The sequence below is a fragment of the Acanthaster planci genome, linkage group LG06 (genome assembly GCF_054643075.1).
Source record: "Acanthaster planci isolate LZ-2023a linkage group LG06, COTS_SCS, whole genome shotgun sequence".
NCBI classification, from domain to species: Eukaryota; Metazoa; Echinodermata; class Asteroidea; order Valvatida; family Acanthasteridae; genus Acanthaster; species Acanthaster planci.
In genome coordinates, this window is record NC_141782.1 from 109,789 (window position 1) to 132,626 (window position 22,838).

The 22,838-nt window shown below is 39.8% G+C and overlaps 3 protein-coding genes across 3 annotated transcripts; 1 reads left to right on the plus strand and 2 right to left on the minus strand.

Moving 5' to 3' along the window:
• Positions 1-20: 20 nt before the first annotated feature.
• On the plus strand, positions 21-3,629 carry LOC110974728 (uncharacterized). The gene is made up of 2 exons (XM_022226538.2): positions 21-201; positions 989-3,629. Exons 1-2 carry the CDS (start codon positions 81-83, stop codon positions 2,308-2,310), a joined length of 1,443 nt encoding a protein of 480 aa, XP_022082230.1. The 5' UTR covers positions 21-80; the 3' UTR covers positions 2,311-3,629.
• Positions 3,432-11,708, minus strand: LOC110974731 (uncharacterized). The gene is made up of 9 exons (XM_022226548.2): positions 11,358-11,708; positions 9,878-10,125; positions 8,501-8,602; positions 8,134-8,285; positions 7,681-7,775; positions 7,108-7,184; positions 6,525-6,699; positions 6,232-6,308; positions 3,432-5,383 (listed from the first exon to the last, which is right to left on the minus strand). The coding sequence occupies exons 2-9, from the start codon at positions 10,094-10,096 to the stop codon at positions 5,240-5,242; spliced, it is 1,041 nt and encodes a 346-aa protein (XP_022082240.2). The 5' UTR covers positions 10,097-10,125; positions 11,358-11,708; the 3' UTR covers positions 3,432-5,239.
• Positions 11,709-12,069: 361 nt separating this feature from the next.
• fbxo31 (F-box protein 31) lies at positions 12,070-19,209 on the minus strand. Its single transcript, XM_022226547.2, has 9 exons — positions 18,685-19,209; positions 17,675-17,743; positions 17,171-17,247; positions 16,612-16,782; positions 16,420-16,494; positions 16,138-16,256; positions 15,620-15,773; positions 14,330-14,577; positions 12,070-13,945 (listed from the first exon to the last, which is right to left on the minus strand). The coding sequence occupies exons 1-9, from the start codon at positions 18,845-18,847 to the stop codon at positions 13,792-13,794; spliced, it is 1,230 nt and encodes a 409-aa protein (XP_022082239.1). The 5' UTR covers positions 18,848-19,209; the 3' UTR covers positions 12,070-13,791.
• Between the last annotated feature and the right edge of the window lie 3,629 nt (positions 19,210-22,838).

Genomic DNA, 22,838 nt, shown 5'->3' on the forward strand with positions numbered 1-22,838 from the left:
GAACGCCCTCAATGCTACTTCAGGGATTAAGCTGCCTGTCAGGGCTCCGCGCTGAGCTAGCTAGCTAGGTCCTTGTCGAGATGGAACTGGAAGAGTTATCCCAGAAAAAGCCTGTCCAAGCTGACCCAAATGTTTTCGTCTGTGGGAAATGTAAGGAAGAATGGGACACTCTAACCGCATATCTGAAGCATCGAGCAAACCGTAAGTGACGAATTGATGGCGATAGTCAAATATCAATCATGGCAATTGGAATTCTCGCCGTCGGCATGGTCGGTGCATCAGAGGTTCAGTTGTGCACCATGGAGGAATGAAAACAGAATTCCTCCATGATTGCACTTACGTCTAGGCATGCTGGGTAAAGGGATTGCCCAGGTTGGACGTCGTCTACATAAATACATTGCATTGCAACTAATGTCCAAGGTATAAAAGTCCTCCTACAATGTGAAATTTTTTTCAACGTTTTTTTCTCACATTTTACTCGGCGAAGACAGCTCAAATGTTGTTCACAACTTCCTTGTCGTCCCATGGAGGATTCCTGCATGGATGCTCGTAATACCAGATTTCATAAATGCTGTGTTGAAATTACTAAATACACCCACAGACAACATAATTTGCAGGAAATTTTGCGAAACTCCACACTTTCCGTTGTGATTCATGAACGACCTACATTCATCTAGTACTAAGTACGCATTTGCGTATGCGTGAAATGGCCTCCACACTCGGCCCACTTTCTGTCTGAAGAATTTCCCATGGATCGCTTGGCCCTACTTAATACATCATTTTCATGTAATTACTTAACATTGTATTAGAGATGCTGTTTGTTAAGGTGCACTGTTGAAGGATTTTTGTTAATTTTTGAAAACACATCATTGGTGTAAAGTGGTACTTTGTACGTAGCTATATAGCTGCGACATGAGACGGAAGGGAAAAGTGGGCAGTTTTTAAAATTGTGGTTTCTGTTTTTACTGTTTCCCCGTTCTCATTTCAGATGCAGGTGAGAGCAGCAATATTTGCTGTGAACTATGCCAAGCAGCTTCATCTTGCAAGGATGCAGTCTTGGAACATTACACAAGTTATCATCAAATTATCTTTGATAAAGGAGATGATAGAGGGGAGAGTAATTCTTACAGAGTCCTGGAGGTTGGGGAGACTGAGGGTGAGATTATCGCTGTCATAGCAGACCCTGATGCTCAGCACATGGATGAGGAAGCAGAGAAAGTATATGAAGAGTTAGTCAAAAAAAAGCTGCCTAAATTGGCTACGGATGAATTCCTGCGAGACGGTATCAACTACAAGTTTGCAATGGAGGTGGTCAAGGTTGAAGGGGCAAAGTTCAGTTACGGTAAAACTGTGCTCAGCTGTTTATTTTGCCCTCTACAGGCTAACGACATTATGGTGCTGTCAAAGCACATGTTCAACACCCACAAGAAATTTGTGAATAACTTAAGAGTAGAAGAATATGAAAAGACTTTCTTGGAGGAACAGCGGAAAACAAGAGGGAAGAAGTACGGTGGACAGTTGCTGAGTTTAAGCAAGTATTGGGAGTGTCTGGAGTCTAGGCCTCAGCAGCGAAAGTGCCGGGCTAGGCTTAAAAACAAACGAAAGTTGCAGCCAGACACTTTTCCTTGTCAGACGTGCGGCAAGGTGTTCAAGCAAGCCCGACTGAGACGGGTCCACATGGAGACCCACCGGACCGAGAAAAACTTCCTGTGTGATGAATGCGGCAAAGCCTTTAAGTCCCGCACGCGGCTGATGGCTCATAGAAAGTCCCACCGGGAAAAGATCTTCAAGTGTCAACAGTGCGACTTTCAATCCAAGTTACATAGTGCTATCCATGCTCATCGACAGGTGCATAGCCAAGGTTGTGTGCTGTGTCACATCTGTGGCTCGGCCTACACGGACCGCTCCACGCTCACGAAGCACATGGCCGTCCACTCCATGGATCGCCCCTACCCCTGTACCTTCGCTGGCTGTACCTGGCGTTTTAAGACAGAGACACAATGCAGGGCTCACTACCGCGCCCACACCAGCAAAGGACAGTATAAATGTGAGGTTTGCCAGTATCTATTCCGCCACAAACACCATCTCCAAAGACACCTAGTCTCAGTACACAGGATACAGGTTATTAAGCATCAACAACTCAGACCCAACATTGGTATTCTCCCAGCCAATGAGGCTCCTACAGTTCCTCTGGAGGGCGGGGCTAGTGACATTCAAATGATCCAGGTGGTACTTAATCAGCAGGTTCACCAAGAGGTCGTTAACGCAGACATGCAGGGTATTCAAGTCTACAAATTGTTTACCGCTTGATGCCGATGATGTAACTAACACATCAGTGACAAGTGACAACATAGCTGTACATGTACATGTTTGTCCGTCGCTGAAACTAAATAGAAAGTTCAATTTTTTGGTAATTCCTTGAATGCCTGCCAATTTTTTCTCTATCATTTCAGGTTTTATGCATGTTCTTTAACCCTAACACTCCCAAATCCTCCCATTTCAACACGTTTTTACATACACCCTAGGGGGTTAGGGTTAAAGTTGATTTTATTTTTGAACTAGTTATTCTAACTTTCTTTCAGGCCGTATGGAAGGGTTAGACAAATCATCAACATTAACAATCCAGGAGGCATAAAAGAACCTTCTGGCATAAAAGGGAAAAAAAAATGAACAATAAAAAAGAACTATTTGATGAGATTATGTAAGTATACATGGCAACGTATGCCACCAATAATGTACATGTACCACAAATAAAGATTGTGACTAAACATTTTCCCCGTGTACCAGAAGATATCAAAATATCCTATCAAACCAAAGCTACAAATTTAACCAGCCCAGCTCAGATTGTGTGCATTTATTTCAGGATATTTCCGTGCTTCAAGTATAAAATTCAGATTAATTACATTGAAGGATCATGAACGTACATGTATAATAATTTTACACTTCCTAACTGATGTGTAGACTAATTTGAAAGTGTTAAGTTTTATCGTTATCATTCCTGGTGATATTTTGGAGGGGTTGATCATTTGGCATTTACAATCTTATTTGCCTTGACAAGTATGTGTAGTTATTCTCAGGCTACCCCTTGATTTCTTAACCTTTAAGACTACCATCAAGAGAAATATACATCTGAAAATCCAAACTTGTTATCTGTAAATGAGACCTTTGAATCGTTGTTTTCTCAGATGAATAATTGCTGCCATACGATGGTCTTGTTGTATCTTGATAGATATTGCTGGTCCTGGTATTTTTTTTCCAGACAATTTTCCCCAGACCTAATTCTAAACTTCAATTAACTGGCATGCTATCATTGCCTGGAAAATAAATATGGCATCTATGATCTTCCTTTCATACTTTATGACAAACACTGATATTACCAACACATAGCCTATCATCGCTGGCTAAAAAGATAAATACCTCAAAGATTGATATCAAATTTATCATTTATTTCAAGAGTACACTATGATAACCAGAGCGATAACCTTATTACGTATTTATACAAAGACATGCTTTCCTTACCTTTGCAATGTGTGAGCCAGACAATACAAAAATATTTTGTGAGTGAAATTTAATTTTCAAATATTTTAGGACACCAGGTCAAAAATAAAACTTCTTTGCATTTCTTTGTATTTTTCTTTTGTGGTATTGTTTGTCATTCAAGTTTTGAAAGCCCTGTGCAAACTCACAATTTAAAAGTATGCTCACTGTTTTCACTTTCATTCTAGGTTCTTTTCAACAGGAAAGTGTCTACGTTCTCCCAAATCCTGCAATCAATAATCGTACATCCTTAGTTAGTATATGGATTGAAGTCTCATGCAGTACATAACTGGACCACACAGTCCTGAAGGCATCAAGAAATCCTAAGCTAAATGTCAATTCATAACTGGGCAGACTGACCAAATTAGGTCCAATAATAATAATATCTAATGCTTTGAAATTCTGACTTTGGTTCAAAATACGGACAGGTCAAGAAAAATAATTGTAAATTGAAATTTGATTTTTAGTAAATATGAAATGTTTCAGCTTTTAAATTTGATGTATGGTGTCCCCTTTGTGATATTTCATTCCATTCTCTTCCATAATCACATCCTAACTAATCTGTTTGCTTCCACAACTTCACTGAAGTGATGTTGTGCTCTGCTAACAACAAATACCCAGCCAGAAACACTCTGAAGTGGATTTGGTAAATGCAAGAGACATCAAGTGACAAGTACAAAGAAAATGAGTCAGGGACTGTGACACTGATTTGGACAAAGCCTCTAACTCGAACAGAGAGAATTGGAGGTCTAACACAGTCCAGGACTGGTCTGAGATCTACGACAGTATGACTTTTTGTTTTTGCAAACAAATCATTAAAAAAAAAAAAAACGGAGAAAAAGGTAGTTATGTTAAGAACAAAGAACCCCCCCTAAAAAAACTCACAACAAACAAAAAAAGGGAGAAACTTTACTAAGATATCACTAATGTCTAAAATGAGTGTAATTAAAACTGTCCCTTGACAGCATCTCTAACACTGATGAAGTCCCTGAGTACAGATACATAATCCAATAGTTTTCACATTTCAAGGTATGCTATCATGTTTTGAAGGAGCTTATTCAGCAATATCATTACGAAAACTGAACAGGGGTCACATAATGCCACGTTAACTACAGCTTACAGCAACCGATAATGTAAAACTAAACTTCAAATTATTCTGTTATTTTATTGGCAATAATCTAAGTTACAAAACTCAAAATAATGAATAATTTCAAATACAAAGGTAACAGCTGACTTGAAGAAATAGGAAATGATATTACAAATTGCAATGTCTGGCTAGATTGGCAATATTAAGAATATAAAAGTGGCCACACAGCATGTACTGTAGACACTACACCCCCTAACAGGTGGAAAGTGATATTAAGGATCATGTGTCATGTGATGTAGATTGCTTACAGTGTGAATAAGTTCAATGCAACGATGGGTTCTCAGTCTTAACCCAAGCCTTGGTGATTGGTGACATCATAAATATATACATATTGATACACAAATACCACTGTTTCACCATCAAACAGTGCAATGTACCTCAAACATTAGAAACAAATGCAATGCTGTTGAAGAGACTTGCTTCGATCACTGCTGGGAACTTTTAGAAGTGTTCAAATTTATTTTCTTACCGGCAAGGAACATGACACGCCATCAAAACAAACAACAATCCTATTGCAACTTCTTGCATTTGGGGCACTACCACTCTTTCACTAGCTTATTTATTCCATCCATAACGATCCACCATCCGTCGAAAGGCTGTCTCAGCTTCCATCCTTGTGTACTCCTGGTTGGGACGACTCATATCCAACCCAGCCTTAGGATCGGAAATGATTTCTGATCGGACTTGGACCAAAATACTCTGTCAACGAAAGATCACTCAAGTTAATATTTTTCAAATTAATTAAGGGCTCGTATTTAGGGGTAAAAGTAGATTTCTGACTTTTTATTGCTAATCTAAGACCAAAGTACGAAAGGTCTGCGGCAATACTGTGAGGACTAATCTCTTTTGTGAGTTGTGTGGTTCTAACAAACAAATGATTCTCAGAACCACACAACTCTCAAAACAGATTAGCTATCATGTTGTCATCTATCATGCAAACCCACAAGTCTTATTTAATCTAAGGCCAGTGTTGTATTCCAAAGTCCCTCCACAAGTCCAATCACAAGTCCCTCCACAAGTCCAGTCACAAGTCCCTTCACAAGGGCAGTCATAAGTCCCTTCACAAGGTCACTCATAAGTAACACGTTTAATAAGTACTAAAAAATCCTTTTGTCACAGTTCATTTGAATAGCTTGTGATTTGGCTCAAGACTGAACGATTTGCGATGGACTTACAGGGACTTGTGATGGACTTACAGGGACTTGTGATGGACTCAAATACAACACTGTCTGAGACCAATTACATAGGGGATTAAGAAGAAAAATGCTGTGATCATCAAGTTTGTGAATGTTGGTAAAAATTGGTAACTTGATTGATCAAAAGTGTTTCCATATGATATTTTCTTCTCAGGCACACTAACTACATACACAGATTCCAGGACCTCAACATGTGTCTTCATTGTTGATGATGAATCCGAGACACACAGGTTGAGTTTTGAGTCTCAGTCCAAGTCATTGTTCATAGTCAAGTTCATTTCTGTGTCACCCAGAATATGATAAGAACATCCAAGTCCAAGTCATTTTTAGAAGACTGTCTTACATACATACCTCGATGTCATTAGTGGGTCGCCAACCAGACTTGGTCAGGAGTTCCATACAAATACTGCCCCCTATTGTCACATGCGCTGAGAAAAGACAAAAATAATCAATTCCGTCCCAACGAATATTGCTTTTTCATTTTGTAAACGTCATGAGTGGTGAGTATTATGCATTTGCCAGTTCTGAGATCAGAATGCCAAAGCTTGTTTTCAGTCGTTTAAAATAAACCTTTACTCCTCCGTACAATGCCAGCATGTTCTCAGATGCCACATTTAACGCAGCTAATTTATTGCAGTGCCTACCTGTCAGGAACTTGAACCTTGGTCTGATGACTCGGATGAAAGGAGGAGACATGGGGTAGTCACAGGGAAAAGACATTTCAAGCTGGACCTCTGGCTTCTGTTGGAACCTTTCAGCATACTTGCAAAGGTCCTTACCCAAGACAGACTTCTGATCAAAATCAGTCAATTGCACATCCTGTAAAGTTTAGATTTTGAGACTTGAGGATCTTTGGCATTGGACCAGTTGTGTTTCCTGTCTCAGGAATCCTGAGACAGGCCAATTTAATGTTTGTGTTCTTGAGCAAGACACTTTACAAAAACTACTTTTATTTCACCTCAGAGTAATCAGGCAATTGGGATGGCAAAGTTGGTGTTTCTATCAAGAGCTCTGTCAAATGTTTTTATGATCATGTACATGAAACGCAATTCAGCCTTTGGCTGCAAAATTTCTGTTTTAAAATAAACCAATAATAATAATAATAAACACTCACCAAACTTTGCCACCGGGCAGTAACAAAGTAGCTGTGTAACAAATACAAGTGAAGGATCACCACACTCTGCTGTCTGTGGATTTAAAAGCATTTCACTTGATCTAATCACTTACCCACAAGAACAGGTTGTCCCCTCTAGGGCTTCCATAGATGCCACTGGTACAGTTGGATCGCTTGAACATCTTCAAATCTGTCCAAGACACAAATCAGTCATTGTTTAAATAAGACCTTCCCTGACAAACTTTCTCATAACCTCAGAATAATTTTAGTTTGCAAGTAACCATCAGCTGAACACATTTTTTTTTTAAAATTTCATTCATAGAATGTCGCATACTCTGAGAGGGGAAAACTGCCGGCACCTAGACACATTTTAAATCAATTCTGGTCAAACTAGCCTACAAAAGAGAAACTGGGTTGACTACCACAAGAACAACATCATACATCAGACATTAACAACTTGAATCCTATTTGTCAAAGTTCTTGGATAGCCCACAATGGACAAACAGAACACATCCAAATGTACATGTATGTTATCTATGAAATTCAAATCTAGGACAGAGGGCCAGTTTTACACTCACAGATTCAACCATCAAAGCACTTCAAATGATTGGATCTAACCAAAAATACTTCAGCCACCTAGTCCTATTCCTGTACTAAATTGCTTGTGGGCAATCAGCATTACTAACCAGACAGCAATCGATGTACTGCCATCTTGGATCCTGACTTGGCGTACATTTCATATTCGACATCTGTAATGCCATCATCTTCATTTGGAGTTTCTCTACAATGTAGGATAAGTCAAAAAAAGACAACAAAGGTAGCTAATGTTTCAAACCTTGCCATACAAATACTTTTTCAGCAAATATACTTCAAGTTTATACAAGACATACCACCGGAGTAGTGAATGGTCTGTCTTTTGAAAGTTGTGTATATGCCTATCCAGTCACTTGCTTTAAAAAGATTTGAATTACTCTGTTCCACTCAGACATGCAAAACTTACAGAAAATGCAGCATACATCTAAAGAAACCTCCGACTTTCACGATTGGAAAATTTGGTTAGCTCAGGAACTAGTCTGGTCTGATTTGATTGAACAGTTTATGTTTTTGAACTTGTGGCCTGAGCGATATCAAAGACAAACCTTGCTACATGAGAAGAAAAACCAACCACCACACCATCCCCTGTTTCCATCACGTCATCACTGTTGTCAAAGTAATCACCACAGCTATAATCATCATCATCATCGTCATCATCATCATTATCAATCTCTGTCCTTTTGGAAGCACCAAAAAGCTGTTAATAAAGAATTTACATATATGAGTGAACAAGCTCATTTCTTCAATTTGACATTTTTTCACAAAGGGCCAAATTTTGAACAAGTTTCATAATTTACATGTTATTTTCAATATAAAATCTATTCATAAGATAACTTTGACAAAGAAATAAGTTATTTTCTATATACCAAGAAACATATGCATTTTTCACTGTTTTATCAAAACAGTACTTACAGGCTCCAAAGCCACAATACTTTTTTCTAGACACTCCTGTAAGCTGGTTCCATGACAATCTTTTAATAATGACCACACCTTGTCATTATCACTTTGAGCCCTCTGTAAAAGTTGGAGAGAAATTGAGTTTCAAGTTGAACATAATCAAACCAAGTCACAACTGCATGAAACAGAACAAAATGGCCTTGTAATGGAACACTTTTGGTGTAGGGTTAAGTGCTGGCCTACGTCCAAACTAAAAAAATGATCCCAATTACATTTTGAGTAATAAACATCAGTCTCCATTTCTCAAACCTTCCCTATTTTTATGGCAAATGGTGTTGGCTTATTCAGAGCAAGACACTAATAACTGTTTTATATGCACCACTGGAGCAAACATACATGTGCGTTTTATTCCTGTTTTCAAAATTATTTCCAGTTTGGAATTTAAAAACAAAAATAAGGTTTAATAAGGAAAATCCAATTTCAGTCAGTCTTTTACAGAAAGTGATGATGAATCGCTATTTTTCAGTGAAATAAGGAAACAAAATTACTATGAAGTAACAACTCACTTATCTCTGCCGACACAACATTTCCTCTAAAATAATGGCACCAAAGTAAAGAATTATTCCTAGTCTACACATGACATGCAGTGATTGCAGTCATAAAACCACACATTTTGTGGCAAGGTTTTGACTGAGGGCCTGTTTTGGTGATCTGAACCATAAACATGTTTCAGCTTTGTGAATTAATTAAGCATTTTGGCAGCTTCAGATGTATGGGTTTGACATCACTGTTCCGACTAAATGAGAACCAAAGGTTGGAATTAGTTCAGCACTGGTCCAAAAGAGTAGTAAACAAGAACATAACTTTCTTATCGTCTTTGAAATAAGTAAATTGTGTAGCCCCAATTTTGTTGTTGCATGCAGCGAACCAAAATGGGTACTTTTTTCTAGAATGTGAAAAGACATCATTAGCAATTGGACATTTGCAGAATATTCAGAGAAAATTATGTTTATGGACAAACTTTTCAGTTACCTTGTACTCTGTGTGCGTCTCAGGTGACGTCACCATTTCTTGGGCCAAGTTTTGAGGGTCACCTTGAATTTTTTTTTTTTCATCACTGAATTGATGTCATAAATATGTATATATATCTGGTTAGGAGTTGCCAAAACACACCCCATGATGCGGCAGAGTGTACTTTGGCTAATCCCCCCTTTCATGTTCTGGCTAATCCCCTCCCCTTTCATGTTCAGTCATTCTCTCTGTTCCCTGTCCCCAAGAGTGGAACAGGAAGCAACAGAAAAACAAACACCATGTGAAAACCAAAATGTAACCAAAAGGCATATTTGAAAGGTGCACCATAAAGTGGCTAATGTCAATTTCTACGCAACTCACGAATGACCGTCGACCTTGTTCACCACTTTCCGCAGACATGGCAGGCGGCAACAGTGCCACTGTGAATGTAACACCTCCTCTCTGATGTTCAAATACAAGTTTTCTCTCAGCTTCATTTGCCCAAAGAAGTTTCCAGGGTAGGGAATGTTTCCCCAACCATGACTCAGCTGCTTGACTGCATGCATCCAAACTTACAGTTTCTTCATCGACTTCCATCATTTTTCATATTCTGTGCTCCTTTGTCAAACCTGTTTATATGTAAATGGTTTTAGTGGTAAATACTTTTCCTACAAATTGTATGCAAAAATGCCATGAATGTATTTATAGCACATTGGACTGATTCCTGTTCACTTCTAATGCAGCAGTCTGAAGGATCACAAACAGATACCAGACTACAGACTAGTAATATCTGGCCGGCTTATGTTGAAATACGCTTCCCTTGACAAAATGTGTGACCCTACCTACTTCTCCCACCACTTGAGCAGTCATAATCCAACACTTTATTGACTGGTATGTACATGTATGTTTGAGGTCAGCTGCCATCGCGTGTCTCCAGAGAAGAGGGGAAATAGGTAATGTATATGGCCCTACACGTACGTAACACATGGAAATTTGGGGCCTAACAATATTTTTTAATTTCAAAACTAATTAAATTTATACCATATTTACAATGTAATCCCCAGTTCAGTCTTGTCTGTTAGCATGAACTTCAAAGGGTGTGTTCCTCAAATGTTAAGTCTTTCTGTCCTTTCGAAAAAATGGTAACGTATTTGGCTATGAAATTAGCAACATGTGCCTTGAAGGCAAATAGGAAAGTATTCATGAAAAGCACTTTGGCTGGCGACATGAGAAAACTGCAATAAATATCACCTTACTCTCGTCATTTTTTAGAATTTTCATGATTCATAGACTTCCTTACCACATGGATTTCTGAAAAAAAAACTCAGCCAGGAGAAATTTCATATAAAGCATTATCAAACACACTCCATACTTCTAAAAAACACAAGCGACACAAAAATGACACATTTGAACGCTCACTTTAATGGAGAATGCACTGTAAAAAGCACAAACTAAGACTAGAGAGCTGTTGACCAGAGTCAGGTCGACTGGTCACACTAGGCCTACCAAGAGTATTTCTTAGTCCGAATGTTACTCAGACCCTTCCTCCATGCTCAGGCTAGATATTTACATAGGCTTAGGCTAGGCCTACCCCTTGCCCCACAAATACTAATAATAGGGCTGTAGTGGCTCGCTTTTACAATCTGTCTCTTATCTGTCGCCACCACCGCCCTACTTGTGGGGCTGGGCCTACCCCATGGCCTACCGTGCCTACACGTACGCAAGTTAAGTTGGTCGTCAGCATGGTTGTCATGTTGGTTAATATTTTTGTTTGAATGTTTGTAGATTCGAAATACAGAAGTATCTAAGGAATTACCCCAGCCTTACTATGCTTACCAGACGAAGAGAACGACACACTTACCTGCTGTTTTACGTACATACCACACACGATAAACACACCTTACACCATACATGCCACAATCTAGTTTAAGTCGTCCAGGTTTTCACACGATGGGGAATTCCGCCGGCAAGAAAACCAATATAGCACACGTATTAAAAACCATAGAAAAATGAACAGATCCACCCTTATTTCTAATGGAACAACCATGTTTTTTTTATTATGTCCTTTTTCGATTCTGACAATTTAATTCCAATTCGAGAGAGATGCAGACTAATGTATGTAAGTTGAGTTATATTGAGGAATTATATAAGTCATACTAGGCCTTCCCGTTTTACTTTCTCTTCCAATTTGTCTCGGGACTCGAACACGGGTTAGAATAATGGAATATACCAAACGCGAACTTTGAACTCTTTTAAAGTTCCAAACGCGTGGCGGCGCTAGACGTCTTGTTGGTGGGGGCACATGCAGGGGCACTTTTTTTAATACTTCTGAGCTGGCCAGAAATTCTCACTCGACTTTTAGTAGTCTACACCCTGGGAAGAAGCCATGGAGTTAGATATAATGATGACTTTGTGGAAGAAGCCGATTTCACTAGTCCAACAGAATAAATATCCAAAATAAATCACACGCAAATTATAATCTACTACCAATGTTCGTTATCAATGTAAAAGCAAGAGGCAATAAATGTAATTCACAACCGTAAAACAAAAACGATTTTGACAATGACTCCAAATGCTATTTTCATTGCGTTGAACAATTTTACTTCATGATCAGATGTTTCCATCCAAAACAAACACATTTTCTCAACAGTCAACATAACCTCTGAAACTAATGTGTGATGCGCCACTTAAAATTACAGCAACTTGATTAATTATTAACTAATAGCAAATTTTCATTTTGAAAGAACACAAAACATTTTTTTTAATATCAGACATTTTTTAACTTTATAGCATCATTTGACACTCTTGTGTCTTAAATAAGTAAATAAATTAAGAACTTCACAAATGAGGTATCACATAACATTGCATACTTTATCAAACAAAAGAAGAATTCGGAAATACATGCAAGGGGATACAGATTTATAGGTGAAATTTCAACAGACAAAAATCAGGTTTAAGATTGGATATGAATGCAAAAGAGCATCCTTCTTTCCCATAACAAAATTTGGGTTTAAAATGTCTTTCCTGGATATTGATTCATTTTTTAATCAATTGGTTATCAGTTCTATACAATAAGTTCAATAGATTATTTGATTAAAATTCTCAGGTGAAAATGTTTCCAACGTCTCGACCAATTTTGTTAAAATTTCAAAACAATAACAAATAAAAGGAATTTATTATTGTTGACGATGCAAAATTCTATCAAACCTAAATTATTCTTCTTGGCCTAAAAGACAGCCATATCCCAAATTTACCATCTTTTACAATTGTCTTGAGCTTTTTGGGTTACTTAACAGAGATTTGAATCGTCCATTATTCCAAACTCATTACATTTATTATTCATCATAATTCATAACTCATCAAATTCATTATTCGTCAATTATCCTCATGACGAACACAATGAAACAAGCCTCTTTGAAAACTTTGGTTTGACAGTTTTTAGAACAATAATATGAGCACTTTCTGAATTGCTTTTAACACTAAACGTTTATCATTCATGTTATATTGAAACTCTCTTCTTTTTATCCTTTAAATGAATTTTTCTGGCATTTTAGTTAAAATTCCTGTTAAAAAAAGGTTATAAAATACTTAATGCTACTTTTCAAAAGTGGGATTTCCTCACACTTAAGCTCATCTAGCCATGAGTGACATCATGACACATCTATAAATATATGTAGATACATTACAACACATCCTGACCATCCATGGAAACCAAATAATATTGTAATAACAATCCAATTAAATGTACAACTAAAAGTGCATTGTAGGATTTTTAGAAAATCTTCTCAGCAGACACGATGACGGTCACAAAATGCTTCATATTCTACACTGTCTGCCTGCAAATAAATTCCATGCTCAGAACTTTCAGTCAATTATGTAGGTGTCCATTGTTTGATTTGAGCAGAAACTTTCAACTCATCCAAGTTTACCAGAAGAAGTGCTGCCATAAATATCTGAACAGAACAGCTGTTATTGATTCAGTGTTCACACAAAAATTGTCACATGGGGGTTCAGTAATAATGCCCCCTTGTCAAATGCACAACTCTGTTAGTCTTGCTTAGTTTTGATGCCAGCTTTAAATGTTTGGCAATTTAACAACCACTGTGGACTCTGCATTGCTATGAATGTCAATGTTTTCAATGACTGCATTGTAAACAACAGAACCAGGTTGGCATATGGCACTTGATCACCTCAAAACGTTTTCACACAAAACCCATACAGTGGTATCTCTGACGTTTCACAGTAGACACGGTCCCAGTCCTCTGTACAGTCTACCTTGGGGGATCATGGCAAAGTCATATCAGCTCACACACCCTGTGGAAGATGCTGATAGAATGAAGCTCTAACCACAGTAGGGCAAAGACATCCTCGCTGAAGAGGATGAAATGGCACGGTGTACGCGACGAGTTGCGGAAGCCATGCATGGCAATCAGACCAGTGCCAAAGTACCTAGGTAGAAAGAGGAACAAATTCTTGTACTCTGAGGGTCAATCAATCACACCCTAGAACCCCCACAGAGAACAAATCATGATCAAAAAGAGAAGCAATTGACCACTAAGACCAAATATCAGAATGGAACAAGACTACAGACATTCAAAAACAAATGGTTGATTGTTGACTTCTGGTACACGGACAATAAAATCCACAGTTGACATATGATTTCAGATCTAGAATTGGTCTAAGTTGTCTATCATTTACATTTGAGTATTTGTCAAGTTGTCATAGGACAAGGCTTTGTGATCTTATCTTGAATACTACTTCAGTCAAAGTTAAACAATCAAGTCTTTGAATTGCACCCAGCAGGTGATGACTGAAGCTGTCTCATTAACTCACCTTTGTCTACATCTCTTCAAGTCCATGTTGAGCTTGGAACCTACATCAGCCATACCATGATCATGAACCCCAGCAGGAACCAGGAAGGACTGGGTTAAAGGTAGGTCCTTAGGGTCATGGATAATGACACTGTCCTTGTCAACCGATTCAACCAAGGCTAGAGTCTCCTGTTCTGCCTTGGTTAACACCATGGGTTCCTCCAGGTGAACCTCAATGCTAAGCTGACAGGCTGGTACATTGGGGTCACCCTGGATATGGCAAAATTATCATCGTCACAACTTCAAACATTTTTTCTGAGGGAATGGAGATTTTGAATAGTGGAACGATTCCAGTGAAGCACCTGTAATTGGTAGAAATGGCTAAGCCTGTTCTCTTTCTGAATTACTGATCAGTTTTCAGTTTCTTTCCCCCCAACTTCGATGTACTGCTCCCCTCAAACTTGGTAGTCCATTTTTGTTCATTTTAAACTATTTGTTGGAAAGAACTTCCAAACCACTCACTTAGCATTTGGGGGTGAAGCAAAAGAGACACACAACTGGAAATTAAGTTGAATTTATGTCACTGAAATGTAATCCAGGAAGGTTCCCTGAACCAACCAAATGCAGTACAATCAATGGGTGCTAATCCATCCATCCATTAAGCAGTACTTACATTTGTCTTCATTAAACTACATGTAAAGCGCGTCGGTCACTTCGCCCCATGCCACTTCACCCCTAACCACTTCGCCCCATTTCCGGACGGGGCGAAGTGGAGATGGGGCGAAGTGAGGATGGGGCGAAGTGAGGATGGGGCGAAGTGAGGATGGGGTGACGTGGAGATGGGGCGATGTGGGGATGGGGCGAAGTGGAGATGGGGCGATGTGGGGATGGGGCGAAGTGAGGATGGGGCGATGTGGGGATGGGGCGAAGTGGGGATGGGGCGAAGTGAGGATGGGGCGATGTGGAGATGGGGCGATGTGGAGATGGGGCGATGTGGAGATGGGGCGATGTGGGGATGGGGCGATGTGGGGATGGGGCGAAGTGAGGAGGGGGTGACGTGGAGATGGGGCGATGTGGGGATGGGGCGATGTGGGGATGGGGCGATGTGGAGATGGGGCGATGTGGGGATGGGGCGATGTGGAGATGGGGCGATGTGGGGATGGGGCGAAGTGAGGATGGGGCGATGTGGGGATGGGGCGATGTGGGGATGGGGCGATGTGGAGATGGGGCGATGTGGGGATGGGGCGAAGTGGTTAGGGGCGATGCGGAAATGGGGCGAACTGACTGTAAACCTCAGTTAATGACCACTCACAGTGACTTTATACCCTCGTAGCTTATCCTCCTCGTATTTCAAGCAGATGATTTCAATGCCGTGTCCACCGTAAGTACCTTTGAAGAGTCCCGGTTGGATCGGGACATTCGGCTGAGGACCTGGAATATTTAACTTTTGGAAGGCACAGTTTTCACTGGAGAATGGGAAGAGAGACACTGTACAATTACTACATTCAAATCTTGTCACATGAATGTCACAAATGTCACAAATAAACAATTCACCTTTAAATGTCACCAAGAATTTCTGATGACTGATGCAAATTTGGATGTATCACACAGATTTTTCCTTCAGATTCCTATTTTTTCCTAGCATTATTTGCAAGAATGGAACTTGTAAATTGAAAGCCATTTCTCATTTGCATTTTTTTTCTAAGCAAGTTAAGGTTGAGGGGGTCGGTTCAGAAGTTAGCAGAGGGAAGGGGGTTTGGGTAGGTACCACTACTATTTTTCATGTGGTACTGCCTACTGCTTCACATTGTACAAGCGAAGATTATTTACTCATATTGGTTGAGGATGATATACTTGATGCGTAGGAGTTCTATGTGGTGATCGTAATTGAAGAGAAGAATTTCTCCTTCTTTGGCACCAATCTCTTCACGGATCCATTCCTGTAATTCCTGAAAGTCACGCCAAGTGAAATGGAAAATAGGCTTATTTTGAAATTGGCTTATTCTCTAGACACAAATAATAAAAAATCACCGCGCAATATTGACACTTGGGACTCGGAGCAATTATACCCAATTCCATTTCCTTACAAATGATATGAATAATACAGCCTACCTCTTGTCTGCTTTCATGATATCGGTGCTTTTCTGGCTTGCAACACTTAAGTACAAACTCATCTTCACCATTGCCCTGAGATCAAGAAAACAAGACAAGGAGAGAAATTTCCGGAATAACTCCGCTGTAAAATCTTATCAACTGAAGCATTGAAATTACTCCCCTAACTAGCAGAGGATACTGACAACTTACAGGCAATATCTGTAACTTGTGGGGTCCCTTTGGTCCTTTCAAACACTCAATCTGAGCATAACCCTCCGACGAGAGCCGAATCTGGAACAAATCCTTGACACGCAGTGGCATACAGACTCGGGGGTCCACAGGGGGTAAATGTTGGGTTGCTCGTAAAGCGCCATCACGAACCTGTGAGACACAGTCACGGTAAATGAAAAGTTGGTATTCGGTGGCATTCTGCTTAAGTACTGACTAATGACGAAAACCGCAACAAAAGGAGCCAATAAAACACTGTCATAATAGCAACGTTCCCCCTTGAATGTTACAAATTCTGAACGGTAACTTCCCTGCAACTCATGCATGTATTCAACAAACAGAAATACAAATTACATCCACTCTATTTTAAGTTCACTTCCTGTAACAGGCTAACTCACTTAATGAACAAGTTTTGCAGCATCTTAAGTTAAACACCACGTTTAAGGTCAAGTTGTATGCCATCAGAAAACAAAACCGACTTGAATGATCTCCTTACTTATTCTTACTTGAATTGAGATATTCAATCTTTTTGGAGTCTTACCTTGATGCTTACGAGACCACCATATGAACCAATCTGGGGTTGCCATACTCCAACAACATGACCATAGGGGTACAACACTATGAAAGGATTAATCAAATGAGTTCAGCTTAGATATGGCTCCGTCTTCCATAAGATGTACAGTCTATACAACTTCATTCATTAATGTTGAAGATGGTGAGGCATGTTACTGAGGCTCATTTGAATAATTTTTCCTCCAGGGAAGTCAAGCAATTGTTAAAACACTTCAAGTCAGTGAAAACATAACATGTACTATATGAAGTGCTTGATACTTCCGAAATAGGAAAAAAACAAAACCTTTTAAGTAATGTCTTTAAACAAAAGTGCATCCTTGCAAAATACTGGTTCAGGTCTGAAGCTTCAAAGCTCTTATGGTCTTCTCACGATGTTATTTTTCAGTTGGCTGGTCTAAACAGTTTATAAGATTGACACAAATAAATGTCCACATAATACACACTGCATGGAAATGTTCACCAGAAATCGTACCCTTTGTGTAGATCAGTCTGAATGATTCTATCCCCCATCCATGAAGGTTATCATTAGTGAAACCATAATCTGAAAAAAGAAATCAAATGCAAAGAACTCAAAAGGTTCAAAGCTTTAAATTTAGAATGAAATTTCCTAGGAGATTAAGCATATGAAGACCTAAATGTTACAAAAATAATGGTAACATTTATAAACCTCTTTGAACGTTTTCAATTTCTCAAACAGACAGACAAATTTGGGGGGTTTAATTTTCCCTGAGAATATCCAGGGAAAGGTGGTTATGAAATCAGTCAAGCACAAGGCATCTAGTCTAATGTTGACTACGGTACATGTATTCCTATTAAAGTGTAAGTTTAGCAACAGCATTCCTTGGTCATTGTTCACTGCTTGTGGCCTGTGTCTTTTTGGCCCAGTGCGTTGAACGTGTCACTAATAAAATGACTGGTATAGTCCAGTGATTACGGTCTTTCCTGACACAAAAAGCAGAGACAGACTTGGGGGAGGGTACGATTGGGTACATTTGATACATGTACGTCTGCAACTCTGCATGATCAGCCAATACAGGCATTTAACAATAGCGCATCTCCAGGAGTTTGCAACGGGTTGGCCAATCACAATACGCAGAATCTGTCGACCCAGTGCACGTTGCAAACTCGTGGAGGCGCGCTACTGTGAATTGCCCGTATTAAGCTGCACTGTTGGCCAAACTACTGTCATGACTGGTTCAGACATAGGCCTACTTCCCTTTTTAAGGTTCCAGAGGCTTGAGTTAAGGAGTGAAGGTGATTGACTAATTGAAGTGGATTTACCAACAGTATATTAACTGACTGATTGTGTGGATCCACAAATTACATCCAACATTCCCATGGGAAAGAACCCAAAGAAAGTCGCGTCTAAAATCTGCAGGCTTACACTTGAAATCTCTGACTAGTCCTTACACATGAAAGAATAACACTTTTTTTTTTCAAAATCAAAAGAGTAACAGAAAGAAGACGGCAAGGGATACCTACCTTCCAAGCATCGATGCTGCCAAACAGTTTCTATCCTTGAGGCTTCGTAAAACTGTTTACACACAACTGCAACCTTAGCTATCGTTGGGCCTGAAAGTTTTGACAGTAAATATGACAAGATCTCAGGTGGTAAATCTGCAATTGTAAGCGTCGACTGAGCCATTCTGCAGATCAGTTATGTAAGTGTTAACACGCACTGACATATATGCAAATCCTCTCGGCATGAATGATGGGTCATGGCCCAGCATGTCTAGTCACTCGACTGACGGTGACTCAGGCGTCAATCGGCCCGTGACTGATGCTGGACACTCGTCCTACTGTCAGTCCACTCTGCCATTCCTGCCTCTAGCACACTGCCCTACAGTCATGGAAGTTTGTAGATGGATGCAGTAGTTTAAGAAAGTAATCTCTGAGCAAAACCAGCACATCAAAGCCGACCTTGGCCTGAAGTGGACAGTTTTGCGATTCCGGCAGTTCTGCCCAAAGCCCGGTATTTTCGATGTACAACCGGGGCTGAAATTGTTTTACCGCCCCCTACGGCAGATGTCATTTTCATTTTGTGATACTAAACCAAGGGAGGGCGCTGCTACCATTTGGCGCACTGCCTCTGGAGAAAAATCGCGAGTGGGCATTAAATAAGTTATTGAGCAAAACTGACTGCATACACTGGCCCGGTTGAACACGGCTCGGCACCATACGCTGCTTTCATTTAGGCAAGTTTACTTTTCACAGGTCGGTGAGGCCGCAAAGTTTGATTGTCTGAAAGGAGAGAACTTCTCACCACATCACAGAGCGTAGGTCCATGACGTCGACTCGTCCAGGTCTGCGAACATGACCTGGGTTTTCAAAATCTTGGCATTCCACCCAGCGCGGGTTCGTGTCAGCTTGGTCCTATATGTACGCTTACTTGACTTAATAAATATGCAACGGGACAGGAAAAAAACCACAAAACCCGATAGCATTGATACAGGCACCAAAACCAGGGCTCTGAACTGAAATAATTTTGCATGCTTTCATGTGTAAAAAATGTCTAAGGGGGCAGGAAAAATCGGGGTTGTCTGGATTGTGGACCAGCAGTCTGCAGAATGATTAAATTGATGGCTACGAGTATTGGCGTTGCGAGGGGTATAAAGGGTGTGCCCCCCCCAAGAGGAACAGAACAAATTGAGAGAAAATAACGAAAGAGAAATTATAAAGGTGATAAAAATTACCAATATGTCTAGAACAAATCAAAATTGACCCTCTTTAGTGATTAATAGTCTGCAGTTCGTTGCGAAGGAAAGCTGCTTTCCCCCCCCCCCGATAAAATCCAGGCGACGCCCATTGACACGAGAGCAGATGATCTGTTACAACTCATCGGATAAATACAGAATGGCAGGGTTATCTCCCTCGAGGTGACCCAAGAAAATGACATGGAATTTTCATTGGGTTCAAAGTAACTTAGAGAATAAGTGGCTTTTAAGGGGATCCGGTGCCGTTCGTAACTCCACTGACTTTTGTCTTGATGGGTCTTTATCATGGTTTCATGCAATCAAATAGCGGTGAAACCAACAACGCGTCTTCCACTGACGTAAACTTCACATCAAAGCATAAGGGAGATAGATCGATTTAAGCTTCCGCAGTAACAATCACAGTGATTTCATTGCTTTTACAGCTTAAGCTAGCCTCTAGGAAAAAGTCTTTTGTAATTATTAACCCTCTCCCCACGTACTCACCTGCCCAACAGAGCTTACTGCCCCCTTTAGAATCTTTTCCACTGTCAGAGTGAGATTGAACCGTTCACCTTTTTCCAATTAAGCTTGTGGCAATATACATGTAGACATTTTATGGCATCCTCGAATGGAACAGAAAAACTTCTTAACCCTTAAAGGGATTAATGAAATTTGCCAAACAAACACACAACACATCTCACTTCCTTGCACAAGTTCCGCGGTGTACCGTGCATGAGCAATGCCGGAGTTCACGACAAAGTAATTGATAATGCATCCCAGGTGGCTGAATTTAAAGTGTTTTCACTACATTGAGACATTAAAATAATTTCTTTCAAATGAACGACTAGAAATCCCACACTTCTGCCCTGTGTTTAATGATTGCACTTTTTGCCAGTGTTCGTTTATACTATCCACCCATCTCCTTTGGTCAAATCCAACGTAGTGTAATGCCATTCACAGATCGAGTACCAGCCGCCCACGTATAGGTCAAAACTTACCTGATTATTATCGGCAACAAATTAGGCAATTGTACTCACAAACTTAGTTGAATTCCGATCATTTCTGAATAAACGTACTGTGAACGTCATCAACTCGAATAGATAAAATTATACATGCGTGACAAAGATATTCTGCATCAGTGATTACACTGAAAAAGGCAAAAATTGAATAAAAAGAATAAAAAACTTTCTAGATATAATTGTACTTAACTTTCCATTATACAGTTACTGATTAGATTCGTCATTACTTTTCTGTAAAGAATCTATGCAATGTTACCCACAAGGCAAAACAAGAGCAGATTTTTATGCCAAAAACGTATTGTGTATTTATTGAAGAAGGGAGTGTTTTGGGGTGTAACGGGTAGACCACATTGAAAAGTTTAGTAGGTTTTATATTCTGTTCCATTTCAAGTCGATTTCTATGTCCCGTTGTCTGTCCAATTACATGTATAAATCCCGAAGTTCCTCTTGCTTCACAGCCAACCGAGTGGCCATTTTGTGTTTTACTTTGTAGGCTCCCATCGAAAGTAGCATCCATTAGCGAACAGGTTGATGAAATTGGTAGGGGTTGGAACAACCAGCACATTTCTTTTGCTGGCTGGGGAGAGGCCAAGGTTTCAATTCAAAATGTATTTTTGTTTTAATCTCTCAGGAACATTCGCAGAACAAAGAGGGAAAAGTGCGGGTATGTTAGAATCGATACCATGCACGTTACTTGGTTTGGGTAAATGAAAGGTCATAATTGTGTGCCCCTTGCAGTACTGCCGATACATACTGCCCAAAAAATTTACTTTGGTGCAAACTTCAGCTAACAATAAAACCCTATAAGTCACATTAAATTGAGGCTGTCCCCAACAGGCTTCCAGAGCTACGGCTAGGTCTATTGCCTGCGCGTCTCCACGCATTTCCAATGAGCAAAGACCTAGACCTAGCTCTAGACAAGAGATGGATGCTGGCTGAAACTTCTCATCTGAAAGTTAAGGTCTTTACATGTATGCATGCTAAGTTTAATGATCGGGCATGTGACAGCGGAGTTCTTGGGGGCAGAATCCGCCCCTGACAAAATGATAATTAGCCCAAATTTAATATAACATACTAAATAAATACACGATGTATTTTTTGCCTGGAATTTCATTTTCACGAACTGAGAAGTTAAAATTGTCAAGCACAAAAAATAAATTCTTTTCCCCTATTATTTGAAAAAGAAGAAGAAGAACCCTATGGGTCTCATGTTATAAATCAACAATGTACACCAGTTTATTTCAAGAACACGACTCTTCCTAAAGTTACGACAGAAGCAACATCATTAAAGGATGCCGATAAGTATAATTCACATTTATAAGTGAATTTTATCTGAGATTAAACGACATGTATATTACATGGCACAAGGTATTATCAATTAGGTGGAAGGTTTCAAAGTCCACTTCAGTTCCAGAATACATGTACATGTGAATATACGAAGTCAACCCGTATGGGATTACTGTTATCATACATCCCGGAATAAGCTATTTACGTAATAATACCACTGTTTTAAGTGGCCATCACGACAGCTGCCAATGTTTTCCATACCAAGACGACCGTGGCTTAATTTTTGTGACTTTTTTGGGTTGTTTGTCTCCTCCGGCAAAGGGACCTCGACGAAGGCACTGAGTGGGGTTTTGTGATGGAAAATTTGGATTGACCCCGGGGAAAATATGCTGGTATAACACAACAACAAAAAATTGTTTTGAAGTTGTTCAGCATGACTGGATTCTTTCCGTGCAAAGGGATTCCCAGCATTTCAACACGTGGTCACACTTGATTGACCAAGCATTGTTAGAACCGAGGTCGCCCAACAGCGCAAGCTCAATGCGTCTTTTATTTACAATTTCAATAGACTGTGTGCCTTTAGAATTAAATGCTGGTATCCAGCACGTCGTAGGCGCAACAAGTGGTTTGCCAGGCT

Coding starts and splice junctions, on each gene's coding strand:
- LOC110974728 (XM_022226538.2), top strand. CDS start 81: ATGGAACTGGAAGAGTTATCCCAGAAAAAGCCTGTCCAAGCTGACCCA. Junction 202..988: donor TCTGAAGCATCGAGCAAACC/GTAAGTGACGAA, acceptor TTCTCATTTCAG/ATGCAGGTGAGAGCAGCAAT.
- LOC110974731 (XM_022226548.2), bottom strand. CDS start 10,096: ATGATGGAAGTCGATGAAGAAACTGTAAGTTTGGATGCATGCAGTCAA. Junction 7,776..8,133: donor TTTTCTTCTCATGTAGCAAG/GTTTGTCTTTGA, acceptor CCTACATTGTAG/AGAAACTCCAAATGAAGATG. Junction 7,185..7,680: donor AGTACATCGATTGCTGTCTG/GTTAGTAATGCT, acceptor TGTCTTGGACAG/ATTTGAAGATGTTCAAGCGA.
- fbxo31 (XM_022226547.2), bottom strand. CDS start 18,847: ATGGCTCAGTCGACGCTTACAATTGCAGATTTACCACCTGAGATCTTG. Junction 16,783..17,170: donor GTGGTCTCGTAAGCATCAAG/GTAAGACTCCAA, acceptor TGTGTCTCACAG/GTTCGTGATGGCGCTTTACG. Junction 13,946..14,329: donor TTGAAGAGATGTAGACAAAG/GTGAGTTAATGA, acceptor CTTTCTACCTAG/GTACTTTGGCACTGGTCTGA.